The sequence below is a fragment of the Lethenteron reissneri genome, chromosome 44, assembly GCF_015708825.2.
Source record: "Lethenteron reissneri isolate LAM-NWPU_2019-01 chromosome 44, ASM1570882v1, whole genome shotgun sequence".
Lineage (NCBI taxonomy): Eukaryota > Metazoa > Chordata > Hyperoartia > Petromyzontiformes > Petromyzontidae > Lethenteron > Lethenteron reissneri.
The window spans coordinates 4,585,905-4,605,842 of NC_083822.1; the positions used below are offsets into that span (position 1 = coordinate 4,585,905).

The window sequence follows — 19,938 nt, forward strand, 5'->3', positions numbered from 1 at the left end:
ACCTACATATGCCATGTAAGCAGAAGGCATTTTACTCTAACCTCGGAATAAGATGAAAGCGAGACTTTTTCTCAGATTGATATGCATGCGAAGCTGATGCCATGTGCAATTTGTAAATAAAATACTCAATTGGAGATGTTACTGCAATTAGCACAAATATGTTGACACCATTCACTCCCCTGTCAGCACCAAGACGGTGCTGGAATGTGATGTCATGTGAACAGTAATTTCGAGTCCAACCACAATGCCGTTGCTGGTCATGCAACCATGCTTGCATAACTGTCATGAATAAAAATAAGAATGCCAATCACAATGAATGTGAAAGATGCTTATTTACTAACGCGGTGTCGTGTACACAAGTCAATATTCAGAGCCAAGCTAAGGTATGCCCGATTTATCGCGCTTCAGTGGAAGTGTCCACCACTCAACAAGCCAAGATGAGATTGTTTCCCATTCATTGGGGGGCGGGGGGGAAGTCTGACTTAAATTATAAATTGTTACTTCGATTTGACTTACGAATTTGATATTTACTTTTTTTTGCAATCCATTCATTGTTTACGTTGGCACGCTACTTTTTTGAATACGTAAAGTCTTCTCTATTTGCTTTGCAATTGCTTCTCTCTTCTCGAATCCTTGCCCCTCAAACTTCGTTCTTATTTAACATTACCCCCATCCGTCTTTCCCCTCCTGTGGTGTCCCCCATCCTCTTTCTTCCCCCTTCGTCCCGGGCACCGCAGATCGGCTCCTTCTTCATGATCAACCTGTGCCTCGTGGTCATCGCGACGCAGTTCTCCGAGACGAAACAGCGCGAGAACCAGCTGATGGAGGAGCAGCGCGCGCGCATGCACGGCAGCGACAGCTCCCTCGCCAGCTTCCGCGAGCCGGGCAGCTGCTACGAGGAGCTCGTGCGCTACCTGGGGCACTTGCTGCGCAAGGTGTGGCGCCGCTCCTCGCGAGCCTTCGTCGACGCTCACGTGGCCCTGCAGCGGCGCATCAACCCCAACGCCGCCGCCGCCGCAGCGGCCGCGGCGGCGGCGGCGGCCGCGGCCGCCGGCGGGCGTCCGCGGCGCGACCAGAACGGCAGCAAGCAGGGCACGCGCCCGAGACGCCGCCGCAAGGGGAAGAAGGGCAGCCGCAAGAGGCGCAAGTCCTGGAGGTCGGTGCACCACCACCACCTCGTGCACCATCACCACCACCATCACCACCACTACCACGTCAACGGGGGAGGCGGCGGTGGCGGTGGCGGGCACCGGCCGGCGCTCGCGCGGTGCATGTGCCGTCCCCGTGGCGGCGGTGGCGGCGGCGGCGGCGGTCCCAACGAGCGCGACGTGTTGCCGGCGGACGTTCGGACGGCCGTCGTGGTGGTGTCGTCGCCGCCGGCGCCGGTGCCGCCGCTGCCACCGCCGCCGCTTTCGTCGCCGTCCGGTAACTTTGGTGCGCGACGCACGCCGGGCTTGGCGTCCGTGCACAGCGTCTACCACGCCGACTGCCACCTGCTGGCGGGACGCCCGCTGCCCTTCCGGGGTTCGCCGCTCACCTCGGAGGCCACGGCGGCGACGGCGGCGGCGGCGGCCTCCGCCGTGGTCGCGTCGGCCGTGTCCCAACGGCCCCCGCCGCCTCGGCCGCCGCACGAGATGAACTACCCGACCATCGTGCCGTCGGCGGTGGTGGTGGCGCCGGACAAAGGGAACAAGACGTGGAAGACGCGAGGGCCGCGCCGGGGAGAGTCGCGGGCACACAGCTCGAGCCCCACGGACGCCTTCGCCAAGCAGCACCACATCTTCGCCGCTTACGGTACGGTGCGGCTCGACCAGGGAGCACCACTCGGTCCCACACGGCGTAGATTGGGTCGTCGCGGGAGGTGCTAGTTGGACTCTCCCGCTTCGTTCGAAAGTTTTTAAAAGTCTTGAGGAGGTTCGAGTAAACGTTGGGTGAACCGGTAGCCAATCGGGGTTAGGCTGGGGCAAAGGGGGGTGGGGCAACCGCGTGGTGATTTAGCCACCGCTCAGTGTGATGCTCAGTGGTGCTGAGAGCGAGTTTCACGCAGCGTATGGCACGGGACATTCCCCCCTCCCCACCCCATCATTTTTCATCATCTCTCATCACAATGTTTCTCGTGGTTATTTATCTTTTTGTTGTTGTTTTGTCTGTCTCTTTTTGTTCCCTGTTTTTCATCGTTTCTTTTTTCATGCCTGGTTTTTATTGCATCTCGTTATTGTGGTCCACCATCGCTTGTTTCTGCACTCTGGTCGTTTTTGTTCGTTCTGTTTTAGTTGCTGATATTGCTTCCTTATATTTGTTATGTCCATGTTCCTCCTTCTCTTGTTCTTTTCCCATTGTCTCCCTCTTGTTTGTGTTGTTGTCGTGTTATTTATTTTGTTGTTATATATTTACTCTTGGGTTTAACTTCTAATTGTTGTCTGTTACACCTTTCTTACCTTCTAGTTTTCTCTGTATTTTTTGAAGTTACATTTTTATCGTAGTTAATTATATTTCATATCATTTAAACCATTGTTATTACTGTGTTGTTACCAATTTTGAACAATTTCGATGTAAAGCTTTCGTGACTGCAGGGATTCATCTTCTTGGTTCTTTCGGTAAAGTCACGTAGAAGGGAAACCAAGAAGATGAATTTTGAACAATTTTGGCTCGTTAAATTTCACAAGTCGTTCTCCAGATGATTCCTACCCACTGTGACAACTTGCTGCATTTTATCTGCCTGGCGCTCTGCTCATTGTTGTGAGCGTCGCACCTCTGCCCTCCGTTGTTGCTGGAGGGCAAATGCCTCCGACTGCCCAGTAACAACGTCCTTCATGAACTTCCTCCACAGAGGCCGATCTTGCTGCTGCTGGTACCAGTGGTTGTGGAAAGTTCACAAACTCAGCCCGTTTCTTCTGTAGCCCATGCTGTGCCCGTTTAGCCCCCTCTGTCTGGCCAAACAGACACTGCTTGGGCACGCGGTGGCTGGGCATGCAGGCTACAATGCCCCAGCCGACACAGCCCCGCCTGCTGTAGGAGTTCACTGATGGGACTGTGTCCAGATCTTTGAAGGATCTGCGATATCCTCACACAATGTAGCCGTCTTGAAATTCAGGATGGAATGTACACACACCCACCCACACTCAATGATATTTTTTATCATCTTTTATATGCAATTAACAATTTTAATATGCAAAGCCACATTAGTTGAAAGCATGCCGTGAAATTGTAAAAATCCAACTTTAATGCAACCGTGCATTAAATTTCAATGGGCGCCCCTCACTTAACAGACTGGCTTGCTCGACTCGCTGTTTTATTTATATGAGGTTTGGCTGGAGGTGCATCCAATTTTAGCCCGGCCCTTTCAATCAATGCAGCAATCAAGTGTCATGCACCAGTGGGTGGTTGGAGGGTGCATTATAGATTGAGAGTGCTGTGTGTTTTTTTCTGTGCCGCGGGATCGGCAAGAACTGGCCGCCCTATTAAGCGAGAGTGAGATTTTGGCCGCGTGTCTGCAGCGTGTCTTTGTGTAATTGTGCCATTTGCCGGATTCGTCATCGCGGCGGTCTGATAATCATCAAATGTTCGAACTTAACTGGACCCAGTCTCGCGTGTGACTGCGATCTCAAACGTGGAGCCGCAAACTACGTGGAGTGTACAGATATTTACTCGCATCGTTTTTATTTCTGTTTCAAATCTGCTTTGGCAAAGGGCGGCAGAGTGGCGCCGTGCTAATACTTGTGCCTCGCAGCAATAAGTGTCTGGGTTCGATTCCGAACCAGCCTTCCTGTGTTGATTTTGTACATTCTGCCCATTTTCTGCATGTCTTTCCTCTGGGTTTTCTGGCTTACTCCCATTAGACATGATTTATTTATATCATTTGCATCGGTCATTTATTGCGGTGCTGAATATTTACCTGCGTATTACCTAATTGGCATTGCACCGAGCAGCATCCCCCCCCCCCCACCTACTATGAAAATTGGGAGGATCCTCTGTAAAAAGGGTGAAGACTCAGGCTCTCCTGGATAAACAAACGTAATAAGGAACTAAATCCACGTGGGGATTGGTTAATCACCAGGCATGTAACAATGCAGAGAATCATTGATTACAATCGATTCGAATGCTCCCGTTCATTGAATTGCGGGTGAAAAAGAAATGGACTACCCCTTATGCAAATTGATTGTGAATGCTACAGTTAGGTTTACGAATTGTATACACGAGGTACAACGATGGTCGAGGTATGGCAGTAAACATGTATTATTTAGCTTGTGCACTGTATTAATTATAGCGAAACAACTTCCAGCGAACTTTCATTTCAGAAATTCACGACGTCCTGGCTGACAGCCACCAGTGCTGTTTGTGCGCTGAGCTGAGGCCAGTAAACTAATGCACTTTACCTGCAATTAATGTGGCTAATAAAAGAATGCCACGAAATTCACTGCTTACCTTTGCCATTGTGCTTCAATGATGTATGTTCGCCGTTAAAGTAGGTCCCAAAAGGATCAAAAATTAATTGAAATTGCTGACATCTTCCGGTGCTGAATTTGATTGCTCCGCACGCGGCTTTTATGTAGCAGTTCTGTTTTTTTATTATAATTGTAAAATACGTCTAAGTGTATTTTATTTCTTTAATGGTGATTAGGAACATTACCTCCTTGCCGCAGTGGACTAACAAATGCAACCAAAGCACTGGGCCAGCACTCTGAGGACCTGAGTTCGATTTCTGGGTCTTGTTGTAAAGCGCTGGGTTTGCCCGAGCAGTGAGTTTTATTGAGTCCAGTCAACATTGTACAAAAAAATCGGCACAGATCTGATATGACTCAAAATCAAGACCAAAGTGCCTGCTTGCTGCTCAAACAAGCATGGGGTGGCACACATCTCTGTTGTCAGCCATGAGTCGCTGGTGCAAATTCCACAGTCCTATGGCAATGGCCAGTGCATCCATAGGATGACCACTGTTGCAGATTGATCGATTGACATCGAATCTGACACTCAAATGGTGGCCCCGATGGCTCGGAGGTCGGAGCACAGCGAAACGTCGTACTCGCATTGTAAATGTTGTTGCGGGTTTACTCTCAAATACACCGGTTAGTGCTGAACTAGTAACTAGTTGGCAGGTTTTGTTTACATGACCAACCTTGCTAATTATCCATGTCGGGTGGTGGCGGGTTTAACGACACATTTATATTTGCGCGATCTAACCCAAAACAACTTTATTGTGGTTACGGTACAGATGACGATACAAAAAGAACCGAAATAAACATGTGGGCTCTGCACCTAATTTGCAGTGATCTCAGAAGCTGTTCTGCAGTATTCCGCTTCACGCAGCCAAGTGCTGCTGTGGCAGAGAACGCGAATTAAAATAAACGGTTTAACTTGTAGGCTTTCGCGACCAATATTATTCATAATCAACGTTTTTGGGTTTAGATCGCGTTATTTATAAATGTGTCGTAACCCTCCACCACCCGACACGGCCAATCAGTAAAAAAGTGTCACGTTGACAAAAGACAAATAGTTCACTGCTTTAGCCCACCGGTGTGTTGAAGCGTGAAACCACAACATTTACCATTTGAGTACGACGTTTCGCTGGTAATTGCATCCAGCATAAACGGTTGCCATTCGGCACAGCCCATCCATCTTCATGGGGATGATCAAAACGAGCACCTTTTTTGGGAAATTCGAAAAGTGCTTGGTTATGTAGACGAACTGCTCCTCAACCATTGAAACGTGATTCAGGAACGCCAATGGAGATTAGCAACACTCAACATTTTGCCTGAGAGGATCAATACTCACGTGACAACTTAGTTTGTGTGCAGTTATTGGTGAGCTGGCTGAGTCTCTTAAAATAACTTTTATAATTTAGTAATGGGCTTATTTACCCAGAATAGTCTCGGAGTCTCAGGACTATTCTTCAGGGGGGTACTGCTTTGGGACAGTTTGATCAATTCCTAGTCAAGCACGAGGAAAGCAGAATACTTGGAGAAACCGCAATACACGTTGTTAGGGATAACATTCAAATGTTCATCCCACTAGATTCTCATGGCCATCTTTCTTCTTGAGAAGCTGATTTATTCTCTGGAGGCTGGCCGGAATTGAACGCACAATCAAAGCAGTCCCGGCCCTGTGTAGGTAACACGGGCATGAGCAAAAGTCTCCCAAACATATTTCAGAGCACGGCATGAAAAATGCACTCTCTTACACCCTATTATTCTATATTTCATTGTGGTAGCCCGCATAAATATATTAATATGGCTCCTGCAGAAAGCAGGAAGAAATAATGGAGGTGTGACGGCATGAACATCATGAGCCTCGATAACCTCTTGATTTATATTTCAGCGAAGTTCATAAGTACAATATAAAAATACATTCAGAAGGAGCTTCAGATAAATCTAGTGGCCATTTAAATGGGATCCTGGCTCTTCCCATGCGAATGTGGAATATTCCACCCCTCCAACGTTATGGCTGCGAATGGAGATGAAAACTCCCCAGGGCTTGTTTTGGCAATGAGAGACAATGTTCTTGATTTTTTGTGTCAGGGGGCGATTAAAAACTGCGTGGCTGGCCTGACATAGAGGGAATGGCGTGACAGCAAAGATTGAATTCACATTGAATGGTATCGAATTATCATCGTCATTGTTAACATTTTGCGTGAAACCATCTGGTTTGCTCATGAACAGATATTGGGTACTTCTAATAAATCCTCCATGCAGAAAAATCTTGATAAATGTTTGAGACAACGTCCATTGAAATCTGAAGACAACCCACACTCACCAGACGTGGCTTCCAATTCCTTCCGCACGTCGCCGCGGTTGGGAGTGGTTTGACGAGGGAGACTGTCTGTTCCGGGTGGTGATTAAAACGTTGAGACATCAAGGCTCACGGAGCGAGTGCATTGCACTTAAAGAGGGAACTGTGTAGAGGAATACCACTTCATCAAGGTCGCTCCTTGCTCTCTCGGTTAGGACGGCAACTTTCGATCACCTCTGGTAACGATTCTCCTTGGGGAAACTAAAATATATTTTTTAATAAGCCCACGTGACTACTTGATGGATTGTTACAAAGGGAGCATTTTTCAAAATCTCCTCATTATTTAAAAGCCCGTGTTCCTTTATATTGCTGGGATGGCATAACATCATTGAGGCTGTGCCCGCGTAATTAAAACAAGGGCTTCGATGAGGGATTTTTTTTTCTTTTACGTTGAGTGGGAAACATCGCGCGGTGATTTAGATTCCTGCCTTGAGCGAAATGAAGACCTCCACTCTCTCTCTCTCTCTCCAGGAATCTACGCAGTCAGCAGTTCGCACCGGACACTCGCACACGGTGCTGACAGTTCTTTATTATTGGCATCATTAATAATGAAACCGACCTGGAACTGAACGGCGTCGCGTTGTAATGAGCAAACGTTTTGGGCTGTGGCAATTCCACAAGGGGAGGAGGGGGGCATAGGAGAGTGCGCCGAGCGTGCCCGAACGCACGACTGGTGCGAACTACCGGAACGTTCTCGAGGGGATGCCAAGGTGAAATAATGCAAAAACGTGCGCGAGTCCAGGCTTGTGAGTAAAAAAAAAAAACACCGGAAAACTGACAATTTTCATATTTGGGACGCGAGAAATTACGACGCAAAGCTTGTTTGGGTCACTTATGGAAGCCAGGATCAACCGAGCATTCTAAATCACTTAAGTCCCCTATTAGCAATTAACAAACACACACTTCCCATCACCAGCGAACCAAGTAATTCAACCCTTGTGGAATGTGACGCTCAAACTGAGAAAAAAACGGCAGAAGCCCACCGCTGGATACCAGTATAATATATTTGAGCGAATGGGACGTATCGTTATCACATCTGAAAACCCGATCGGGGCACGACTCGGCCCAGAGTGACAACGTTCGTACGCGACACGAATCCAGGCGGCGCCGCGTCAAGCCATGCCGCCGTGTGTGTCCGCCCTCCCGACAGCGGGCACGAGCGAGCTGCTGTGCCGCTGCCCGGCGTTCCCCAGCGTCCCCCTGGGCGTCCCGCAACCCGACCTCCTGCCGGCCGCGGCAGGCGAAGGGTGCGCCCTGTGCGCCGCGGGACAGGACGAGCCGTCGTCGTGCAGGCGAGGAGGAGGAGGAGGCGGAGGAGGCGGAGGAGGCGGAGGAGGCGGAGGAGGCGGAGGAGGCGGAGGAGGCGGAGGAGGCTGCGGCGGCGGCGACTCGGTCTCGGAGGGCTCCGCCGCGTCCGGGCGCGAGTCCCCCTCCAGCGCCCGCGATGGCTTCGGGCCCGGGGAGGCCGTCTGCTCCGTCTGCCGCTGCAGGCGGCACTGCCGTGACCGCCAAGCCGGCTCCGGCTCTGGCTCCGGCTCCTGCTCCGACTCGGGCTCCGGCGACGGCAGCGATTGCGACGACGACGACGGAGACGACGGAGACGATGGCGGCGACGACGACAGCGACGGAGATGAACGCGACGACGGCGACGGGGAGGACGGGGGACGCGACGGGACGGGGAAGCGCGGGTGGCTGCGGCGCTGGAAGGAGCGGCCGTGTGTCGCCGGGATGGCGCGCTTCTGCCACACCGTGAGCGAGCGCTTCAGCTGGATCGTCAACAGCAAGTACTTCAACCGCGGCATCATGGTGGCCATCCTCATCAACACCGTCAGCATGGCCATCGAGTACCACGAGCAGGTAAGTTGGTTCGTCGTCGTCGGCGGTAGCGGCAACGGCGGTCCATCCACTGATGGACGAAGGCCGATCTATTCAAGCCATCGCCTTCCCCCCACAGTGTCGCAATGTAACAATCCGTTTCGGATTTTCACACGAGTTGATTTCCTGGTTCCTTCTTCGTGGTGGAGGTACTCTCAGGCGGATCCCCTCAACCTAATTGTCCATCATCCCCTTCTAGCGATGTGTTCTGCTAATTCCAACTTCCCACTTGCTCTAATTGTCAGTTTTCCCGATGGTGTCTCTAACCTGTGGACGCACCCTCTAACCCGTACTTATTTTGAATCCCTCTTTGGCAAGTTAATACATTGTTGAGTTAATTCAGATGTAAACGACTCAATGTCTCTTCTCAAACGGAGAAGAGTATTTTTACTCTATTGCAACAGCTGCACTACAGTATTAATAATCAGAATTGAACTTCATCTTTCGCCAGTCAACAGCATTAGCAATGTAGTGGCATCACTATGCACAGCAGACATCATTTTTATAATAAATATAAAAATGTAAAATTTTCACGATTACATTTCAGAAACTGACCATCGTGCTACTGATAAAACAACAGTATTGGTAGAGTGTTGGTGCAGTAGTTAGCACACTGCGCTTTGAGCCTGACGACCTGAGTTCGATTCCTGACCATGGCCAACATCAGTGGCAAGTGATGTCTGAACTGGTGCTGCATAACCTCCTTCATAATCCCAGACCGACCAGCTTGGTGAAGTCTGATAAAACAACTCCCATGGCTGATTTGGTACGAGGTCTTCCTTCATTGGTGGAGTCAAAAAAGGTTGTAAGTTTTGTGATTATTTATTAAGCAGTGCCCACAGCAGCCATGTAAATCAATCAAATTATAGTCTTGTGCACTGACTCACTCTTGATAATCATGACCTTTTATTCAGATAAGTCCCCAAAATATTAGGGTTATGGGCACTCTCTTCTCAATGGTGTGTTTTATCTAAAATTGACTGGAGCTCCCGCGAAATTCTGAGTGATTTTTTTTGGGTTAGATCGCGTAAATATCTAAATGTGTCGTTAAACCCGCCACCACCCGACACAGCCAACTAGTAAGGGTTGTCACGTCAACAGAACGTGGCCAATTCGTCACTAGTACAGCACTAGTGTGTAGTGTATAGTGTAGTGTATAGTAGTGTAGTGTATAGTGTAGTGTATAGTAGTGTATAGTGTAGTATATAGTAGTGTATAGTGTAGTGTACTCATACAGCACACCGGTGTGTTGGAGAGCCAAGCCACAACATTTATAATCTGACTACGACGTTTCGCCAGTAATTACAACTAGCTTCATCGGGCGACAGCCAGATTTGTGGAGAAGTCTAACTGTTTCGTTTCTCATATAGAGGCGTAGATGTGGTGACCACGCTTCTGCGCTCTTGCACACAGTGGGGAGGGGGGTGTGGGATTAATGAGTCAACGTACATTATGCATGTGCATTATGCGAGCCCTTTGATCAGCACGAGACTAAAAGAACACCAAATAAATATTAAATACTCCAAAATACAACTGTCAGCAGTAGCAGAACACGCGTGCCAACAAGGACACTCAATTGATTTTGATGTTGAAGTTCTGTGCAAAACTAGCTACGACAGGCCAAGACTAATTAAAGAATCTATCAAAATTGAAAGAAATAAAAAATAATTTAACCGTTCGAATAGCTACCGCCTTAGTGCTACTTGGAAACAAATCATCAAATAATACATTTTTTATGCATGCCTATACAGGCCACCGTACTTCAATGGGGATTACCGTTGGTACCGCTATTTTAATTAACACAAGAGGCAGAAAGGACAATATCAAAGGGATCGCATAATGCGCATGCCTAATGCATAATGTACGTTGACTCATTAATCCCCCCCCCACTTTGCTCAAGAGCGCAGAAGCGTGGTCACCACATCTACGCCTCTATATGAGGAACTAAACAGTAAGACTTCTCCACAAATCTTGCTGTCGCCTGATTAAGCTAGTTGTAATTACTGGCCAAACGTTGTACTCAGATTGTAAATGTTGTGGCTTGGCTCTCCAACACAACCGTGTGCTGTACTAGTGACGAATTGGCCACGTTCTGTTTTCGTGACAAACCTTACTAGTTGGCTGTGTCGGGTGGTATCGGGTTTAACGACACATTTATATATTTACGCGATCTAACCCAAAAAAGCCTCTATTATGGGTGATAATGGTCGCGAAAGCCTGCTACGTGTTAAACTGATATTATGAGTTTTCAGCGATAATGCTCGTGGCTCATTGAGCCAGATTATGACACATCTAGGAATCTTCGGTTTAAATGGTGAAGCTCACAGAGACAGTTTGTAGGTGAGCAGGGAGTGGTTTGTAGAAGACCACCAAGTAACGTTATTCGAATGTCATCTTTCTAGGCATTATTTACCGAGTCTCAAGACTATTATTCCAGCAGTTCCCCCGTTGAGATATTTGGCCAAACTTTCCTTACGGAGTCACTTGCATGTGGGAGAAAACTGCAGTGTCCAGACGAAACACAATTCAATGGAGGGGACAGCACTCAAAGGTCTTCGCAGAATGGCTCATGAAGCCACTTCCTGTACAGCCAACTCTTGGCCACTGCGCAGACCACAGTAGAAATTGAACTCTGTGTTTGGGTGTACGAGTGTGTACATGTATGTTTCTCTCCAAACGTGGATGCATGCTTGCCTGTGTGCACGTGTGTGTGTTTTTGTGCGTGCAAGCGTATGTTCACAAGCATGTCTCTATGTGCATCTGTGTGTATGTACATGCGTGTGTTTCGCTTCAGTGTGTGTGTGTGAATGGGGAGTGTGGGGAGCAGTAGCGTAGTGGTTAGCGTGCTGCGCTGTGAACCCAGCGACCCTAGTTCGATTCCCGCTCACGGCCAACACCAGTGACGATTATCTGAACCGGTCCTGGGCCTCCCCTAGGTGTTTAAACATCACCAGTGGGGAGATAAAGGTGGCTGGGCATGGTGCTTGGCCACTCACCCTATCTTGTGCTGTGCTGGCCGTAATAGGTGCTCATTAACAGCACTTGCCCCGACAGTCTGGTAAAGTTATAGGGTGGGGGATGTCTTCGTCTCTGCAATTGTGTGTGCATATGCCACTCTGTGTGTACACCTCTGTGCGTACATGTGTATGCCTGCCTACGTTCTCTCTGTGGAGGAGGCTAATGATGTCTTGGCGGAGGTAATGGTGTGACACGGCCCTTAATGGGGCGTAGACGCGGCCACGTGTGCTCATAGCGGTGCCCGAGTCTGCACGCCTGGACTCGATTCAAGGATTAAAACACGTTACGTGTGCCCGGCGTTCCATAATTGACTCGCTCCGTCCTCTGGCAATAAGAAAATCTCTCGGACGCAAAATAAATTGAAGCGGGAGAGATAAAAGAAAGTGTGAGGGATGGCTCCAGAGTAACGTTTCGCATTCTTCTCTGACTTTTCCGTTCGGGGCTGATTCGGAATTATAAATGTTAATTCTCGGTAATTACCGTGGTCGTTTTCCAATGGGGGGCCCCATTCTTTTCTTATGCGCTCGCGCCACCATAGACACCAGGGGACAGCATTTCCGTCGCGTTGAAGAGATCCACTAGTGTGTCGTGTGGCCACGTGTGGGGCGACCACTTTGTATGGACGGCCACATCGTTGTCGAAAATGTGGCCAATGTGAGCCTTCCCTGAAAAGGGCCGAGCATATAGCAATGCGAGGGCAACAGAGCTGGGCTGCGTGGTAGATGGGCCACCACAGTCCCCACCCAGTCTGTGCAATGGCCTCTGATGTCCTCGTGCTTGGATTTGGCCTCGGCCTGTGGTGGTCTGGCATTCGAGTTGTTTTTGGGAAGAAGTTCTCTGTCATCTGAATGTCTGGACCCATTGTCTGGAATATACAGACTTTGAATTCCTTCAGCGGCTCTATTTATGTACGTAACATTTTATAAGGAAACAATACTAAAATAAGTTCCGGTAGTGAAAAATCAAATACATTAGAGAGTGGGTCATAGGGCTTATTTGACCATACTTCACCATGTTGGTCAGTGCTGGTTGTTGACGTTGGTGAGTATAGATGTCGGTGTATAGCACAGTACAACAATGGATTGTTCTGCATTGTTCCCCGCTGCACACAACACAGCCATGCAGCCATAAGCAACCTGTTTGTGCCGCGTGGTCTTCCATTCAAGCATTGTCCAGGCTCAAATCTGCGTAGCTCGTGAGATTGGATAAGGTTGGGTGCATTCCAGGTGGTGTAGTTATCTGGTGATTTCCCAGAATGCCGTGTTTAAAATTTTATATTGCAGGGGTTGAGGTAGAGCACTTGACTCAAACGTGTGTGTGTTATGCTGGTAGGGTTTCAGGTTGGTCAATCATCATCATCATCATCCCTCTGGGGTCATTAAAATGGTACCGCTTCGTGGGAAGTCAACAATAGCTGTCCTATAAAGATACTGGCTTCATCATAAGAATGTGAAATTTTCATCACGAGCGGAGATGAGCACCACCTCACGCCTGTGTGATCAAGTATATGCTCTGAATTTTGACAGCCAACACATCATCACTCTGGGTGGATAAAAGTTGTACCACTTCGTGGGAAAGTCATCATGGATGTATTTTGTTCAGAACCTACTTGCTGTACCATGTTCTATACAAACATATTGTCATTTAGACACCTTTTTACTGGCATGTGTTGTTTTTGTACTAACCACTTTCACAAGTAAAACAAAAACGACACACATTAGATGACCATCACTTGTTAGTGGGAGCTCAACAGTGACTGCCCTATGGATAAACTGGCACCTACCACAAGAATGTGGAATTTCCACCATAAGCTCGGGGCCTCCAAGTTAAATGATTGTTGCCAAATTCTCATTTAATCGGAGGAGACACTTATTGCTTCATGCGATTTACACTCACCATCACTGAAAAGGTTCTTTTTTTTTGCAAGTGGTAATCAACGCACGATAACTCCGAACATTGCTGCAGTATCAAAACCGTACAATTAAAAATCACCAGATTGAATTTACAACCAGCTGATCACGTTACCAAAGCCCCCCCCCCACCTCCCACGCAAACCTGCGTCCTCTCGCGCTATGCACGCGAGCCAATTTGGCAGGACGCCCGTCTTGAAAATCTGACAACTTGTCTTACTCACGCTTGGGAATTCAGTCACAAATTGCAGTCTCTCGTGGCGTAATCAACAGCACGGAAATTGTAAATTGTTTGCTCAGATTTCAGTCAAAGCCAGTGCATTGGTTTGACAAGAGCCCTTTTTTGAGATTTTAATGTTGAGCAATATTTATGAATAATAATAATTACCATCCAGCTTTGACATGGGTGTATCTGTCACGAAGCCAGTAACCAAAGCCTCCTTTCTTTTAAGTGCTAAACCCATAAAAGTAATGCATTTCAATGCAGATGTCCCTGTACCAGTATGCATTTAAGTGAACTTATAATTACGTGACAACATTAATTAGAAATGTGTGCTTAAGTTTGATGTAATGTCGTTTACATAAGCAAGTTAAGAGCCCATTGAGATAATTTTTTTATGAATACAGAATCTCAAAACGTCAGATTTAAAATAGCTCTGTGCTGTGATATGAGCATGTACCAATTCAGTGATGGAAATGTCATGTGTGTGTGGCCGGGGCCAGTCCATGAACAACACAGGTAAGGTTCCCACTAAGTAGTACTGATTTTATAAACGCGAGAGAAATAATGATGAAAAAACATCGAAGTGGTCAAGCGTTTCCATACTCGAGCGTGGGGTAATGCTCCTGTCCATTGAGAGATTATGCATTCCTGTGGTCGGGGCTAATGTCTTATTTTCATCAACCCAAGAGGGATGATGGATTGGCATGCGAACTCATGCCCTCCTGATTGTGATGGGTTGAGCACTCCAGTCACTCGGGTTTGTTCCCACACGATGCGGTCTAGCAGCAAAGGGTTTTAAGTAAAGCCGCTTAGTTGGTTCGATTAAAGTTGGTTCGATTAAAGATGTCGAATCAGTGATGTTGTTGTTGTTGGTTTTCGTAACCAGGCGGTTGGTAGGATCTCTGTTGATTTTGGTATATCTGCCATCATTAAGTAGGTCATGAATTGTGTTATTGTTGGTGCTTGTGTCCATGATGACAGTGGCATTGCCCTTGTCGGCTGAGAGGATGACGAAGTCATCTCTCTTTTTTAGTTGAGAAAGCTCAAGGTGATGATCGTTGCTGATGTTGCTAATAGTGTCTTAGCATTTTCGAGGATTGCAGCGATTTCCGATCTTGCCACGTCTGCAGGAATGTGTCCCAAACCCTTTAGGACGAAGTCGACCTGGGCAATGATATCATCAACTGGGATGGGTTTAGGGCCAAACGTCTCAATGCAGGAGTATTATTACGTCGGGGCATTTACCCTTTGAGAAACAAAATATTACATTGAGATCAGGTCATCAAAGTTGATGTACAATATGTGTATAAACACTCAGGGCTTGAACTCAGGGACTAGCTGATTTAGTTTCCCAACATGGATTTTGACCTTATGTTATAAACCCAGCCCCAGGGCTTGAACCCAGGTCCTCATAGGTGCTGGCTTAATGTCCTGATATGGGGGCATTAACCCCCCGCGATGCTATCCAGCATCAGGACTTGAACCCATGCACAACGTCATTGACAAATTGCCTTTTGGCTTGGGCACTAAACCGCACCTCCGATTAGCACGGATGGCTATGTACGCTGCAAAAGAAGTTCAACACATACGTAGACACATTCAATCCCATAAGGAATAAAGACTCGGCCGCATTGCACAATAATGTTTAGTAATTGTGCATCAAATAATTATTTAATGCCCGCTCTTTATTCAGCACGTTGCTCTGGTTGGTCATTTGTTAATGCATTTGTTGCTATTTAATTATTTCCTTAACATTTTTCCAGTTGGCGGGACAAACAAGCAAAATGACATAACGCAAGGGGATAATTTAATCATGTTGCAAAGTCTTCCTGCTGGTTCCCCATTGCTTCTGCACTGATGTACAGGGAGAAATGTTTTTCTTTCAATGAAGTGGAAAATGGGCATCACGAGTCAACGGATGTATTTTTTATACATTTTTGCAAGTTGTGCTACCTCATTAAGAGTGCGAGCGAGAGAGCGTTGAAACTTTGCGAGGCATATTCCCGAGCTGAAACGTTGCTGCATTTGGCCAACGGGTCCTGGGCTACGTCATGGGCCGCTGAGTGCAGGGCATCAAAATCCATTGCTGCGCTGTGCTATGCAGTCCACGTCTCCATGCTGTCCACCTTCACTAACCCACACTGACCCAGAGTGGTGAAATATGGCCAACGAAGCCTCCCCCACCACCACCACCCTCGTACCATGACATGCACAGCATGGGGAGACCATCGTCCAGCAGAGGATATACAATAGGGCCCTACATGTGCATGTTGGTCAAATGTCCGTGTGGATATCTCAAAGGGCCACCGACTATAATTTCACTTTTTCTCAGAACTACCAACTTGTGTATACCTACCTAAAATTTGACTCCCACCACCATCCATCCCAGAATAATTCCCTCTCCACCATAGAGTTCGTTGGGTGAGAAATGAAGAAGTGAGAGGAAGACTCAAGGTGGTAGAAGTCACAGAGAAGATGTGAGAGAAAGGGCTCTGGGTGTGGTTCGGTCATGTGGAGAGACAGCAGGAAAGTGACTTGGGTCAGAAGATGCGAGTGATGCAAGTGTAAGGAAAGAGATCAAGAAGAGGAAGGCAGAAGCAGAGGTGGGGGGGGGGGGGCGATGTGGTGCGATGGGGCGATGTGGTGCGATGGGACCACGGTGGCCTGAGGAGCGGAGAGAGACGGCGCAGGACAGGGCAGCGTGGAGAAGGTTGGCAAGGACAGCAGACACCCCTATATGAGCGGGACAAACGCGTGGAAGAAGAAGAATTTATAAACTTATTTATATCAAACCCTTCATTTACAACAACAAAAAACTCGTGTGCCCTGGATTCAAAAATGACCGCTGATCAGTGGTAAAAAATATGTTATAATGATAAATTACATAAATAACCAATACCCACACGCACGCATTGATAATTCATGAGTCCGCATCGCCCATTGACGTCTGTGCAAGAGGCGAGGAGAGCACGAATTGGTGATATTGATTAACAGACTTTTTAAATCCTGTCCCTTATCTAATTAATGTTTGTGAATTATGCATGTATAATATAATTAAGACAAATGAGATTCACGTAATGTTTTTTTGCTCATTTGATTAAGGAAACTAATGTGTTTTTTTGGAAGGACATAACTCGAAAGATTCTGAAGATGATGTTCACCCAGAGCAATTATGCAATAAGGCGCATATCGGCATCAACTTTGTGAACTGTTGATTGAAACCAGAAGAGACGTACAGTACAAATGTGCAAGTTTTTTAACGGTGCATAATTCTCATTATAAACGTAACTTTTTATTTTATTTCACCAGGTAAGGCCCACTGTAGCTCTTTTTTCAGAAGCGACCTGGCCACAAATGATAGCTCAACGAAGTGGCTCATCACGTGGAAATTTACAGCAGCCAAATACTCTAAATGCATGTTTCTTAATGTGGAGGGAAAAACCTTAGGACCCCGATAAAAATCCACGCGACCACAGAGAGAACATGCAAAGTCCAAATATACAGGCGTCAGGGTCGGGATCGAACCCACGGCCTCCTGCATACCAGGCGAGGTAGTTAACATCACGCATGGATCAGAAACATGGACGCTGACAAAGAAACTGGGAGCAAAATTTGCATGGTGAGCAAAGGTGCCTGGCAAGATGAATGCTTCAAATTACACAGAGAGACATAAATAGGTGAACAGTTGCACCAGGGGAATAAATGCCAATTAGAGACATCCTGTGGACTGCCAAAGGAAATTAAGCGGATGTAGAGAGCATACGTCGCAAAGACGGATGATGGCCAATGGACGAGACTGGTGATGGAATGACAGCCAAATGATGGCATGCACCTGGGAAGGTTAGGATGGCCAATGAAGCGATGAGATCATCCTGCGGGACAGAGACGCATGTGGCTTGGCTTTCATCCAACAGTGTATAGACAATGTCTGATGACGGTGATCATTTGCTTGCCACAGTACTGTGAGATTATGATTCGTAAGGGGCATGCAATGCTCCAAAGGCAAAGAGACGAGCAAGACATATGGGTTTCTTAGATTTGAGTCGAGGTATCCACTGGAATCCAATGAACAAAACGATGCTATCTGAAATTTTTTTGGGAGAAACTTCTCACCCCGTTTTAATCATCTGCCTTGTTATATTACTTACAAGATAGTCATCGAGTTTGACGGCGCCTTAATCTCGATTTCACGTTTCCATACACATGTTTGCACGCGCTTTAAAAGAAACGATCATTTTACCGTTGTATACGCAATTTTCGCAGCTGTAGTTATTTTCTCCATTGCGGAATGGAAATCACCTTCCAGAATATTTACGCTTCGAAAATTTTTTAAATTAATTTCGTGAAACAACACGAGTCCCAAGTTAGTTAGTATGGACGATTGCTTATAAGGAGCATTCTTTTTGTGAAGCTGACGCATTTCCCTGAAGTGATTCCTGACCAATATCTGTATGTCATTGAAGGGCATTTCGTGTTATGATCTATTTGACCACTTTCCATTTGGCAATATGCATTGAGCTTCTTGGTTCTTTCGGTAAAGTCACGTAGAAGGGAAATAATAAAATAATAAAAATATAATAGTTAAATAAATAAATATAACTGTTATAATAAACATAATAAAATACAATTCTCACGATGTTTCGGCCACAACGGAAGCAGCCGTCCTCAGGTGAAGAACAGGTCTGTCAGACGCTGTCTCCCCGACAGCCCTGTTCTTCACCTGAGGACGGCTGCTTGCGTTGTGGCCGTAACGTCGTGAGAATTGTATTTTATTAAGTTTTATTATTTTTCTTTTATTATTTCCCTTCTACGTAACTTTACCGAAAGAACCAAGAAGATGAATCCCTGCAGTCACGAAAGCTTTACATCTATAAATATGCATTGAGGAAAACGAGTGTAGTGGCGAGCACTCACTGCCCTATTAGAACCCAGTGACTACGTAAGTGCGACTTGGCCTTGAATAAGTGGCTGGAGCAGGGTGTGAACACCAGCACCGGGAAGACGCGCCTTGCTCCCCATACTTTGCCGATCGTGCTAGGAGCACGTGTCCCCCCAACAGTCTCTTAGAGCTAATACTGTGTGAGGATCTTGCATTGCGTGCACGTGTGTGCACGTCTGTGCCGAGGGAGGGTTGCCCACTTGCTCATCGCACTGCACCCATGAGCCCAGCGATCTGGATTCCGATTGTTTCTCTCGACATTGCACATTCGAGTGGCAAGAACCTGGGCTTAGCCTAGGTCAACTCAGCCTTAAAAGGTTGAGTGTTGCAAACTTCAGCTCTGGGGAGAGGACAGGTGTGCCGAGTCAGTCGCCTCGGTGTGAGCTCGCTAGCTGGAATTCGTTTCTGTCATCTTTCGGCTAAACGCCGGGGATCTTTGACTTCGTGTCCGCGTGTGTGATCAGGCACTTAATGGCCCGCATGTCTCTTCACGTGTTTCATTTCAGCCGGAGGAGCTCACCAACATCTTAGAGATCAGCAACATCGTGTTCACGAGCATGTTTGCGCTCGAGATGCTTCTGAAGATCTTCGCGTGCGGCCTCTTTGGCTACATCCGCAACCAGTACAACATCTTCGACGGCGTCATCGTCATCATCAGGTCGGTGTCGAACTTTAAAAACATACAGCTTCGGTTTAGGGGCTGTCCATAAATGACGTCACGCGATTTTGGGCGATTTTTACCCCCCCCCCCCCCCTTCGTCACACGGCGTCACAAAAAGTCAGACCCCCCCCTCAAATATGACGTCACAAAGCTCTGCCCCCCCCCCCCCCCAAAAAAAAACATGCTTCAAATCGCTTTAAACTATTGCCATTGTGGTGCGTATTTAATGTGGCGCTGCACTCTGATGTTGTAGGAGAAAACATTTATTAAAAAGTCTATTTAATGAAGTAGAACGTGTTGTCTATATTTATTAAAGTTGCGCATTTTGATGTGACGTCACATTTCTCAACCCCCCCCCCCCCCCCCCATCTTCACACATCGTCACAAATGTCTGACCCTCCCCCCCAGGTGCGTGACGTCATTTATGGACGGCCCCTTATACTAAAGCAGCTGTGCGTGCATAGCAGTGGCGCAGTGGTTAGCGCGCTGCTCCTTGAACCTGACAAGCCGAGTTCGATTACTGCTC

General features: G+C 47.4%; 1 protein-coding gene across 1 annotated transcript in view; it reads left to right on the forward strand.

The window, feature by feature from the left end:
* The window catches only part of LOC133353428 (voltage-dependent T-type calcium channel subunit alpha-1H-like), a 307,728-nt gene that overhangs the window by 195,918 nt on the left and 91,872 nt on the right, over nt 1-19,938 (forward strand). The window contains 4 exon segments of the mRNA XM_061569680.1: nt 738-1,794; nt 7,937-8,095; nt 8,147-8,643; nt 19,258-19,409. Of these exon segments, the coding sequence (XP_061425664.1) occupies nt 738-1,794; nt 7,937-8,095; nt 8,147-8,643; nt 19,258-19,409 (1,865 nt within the window).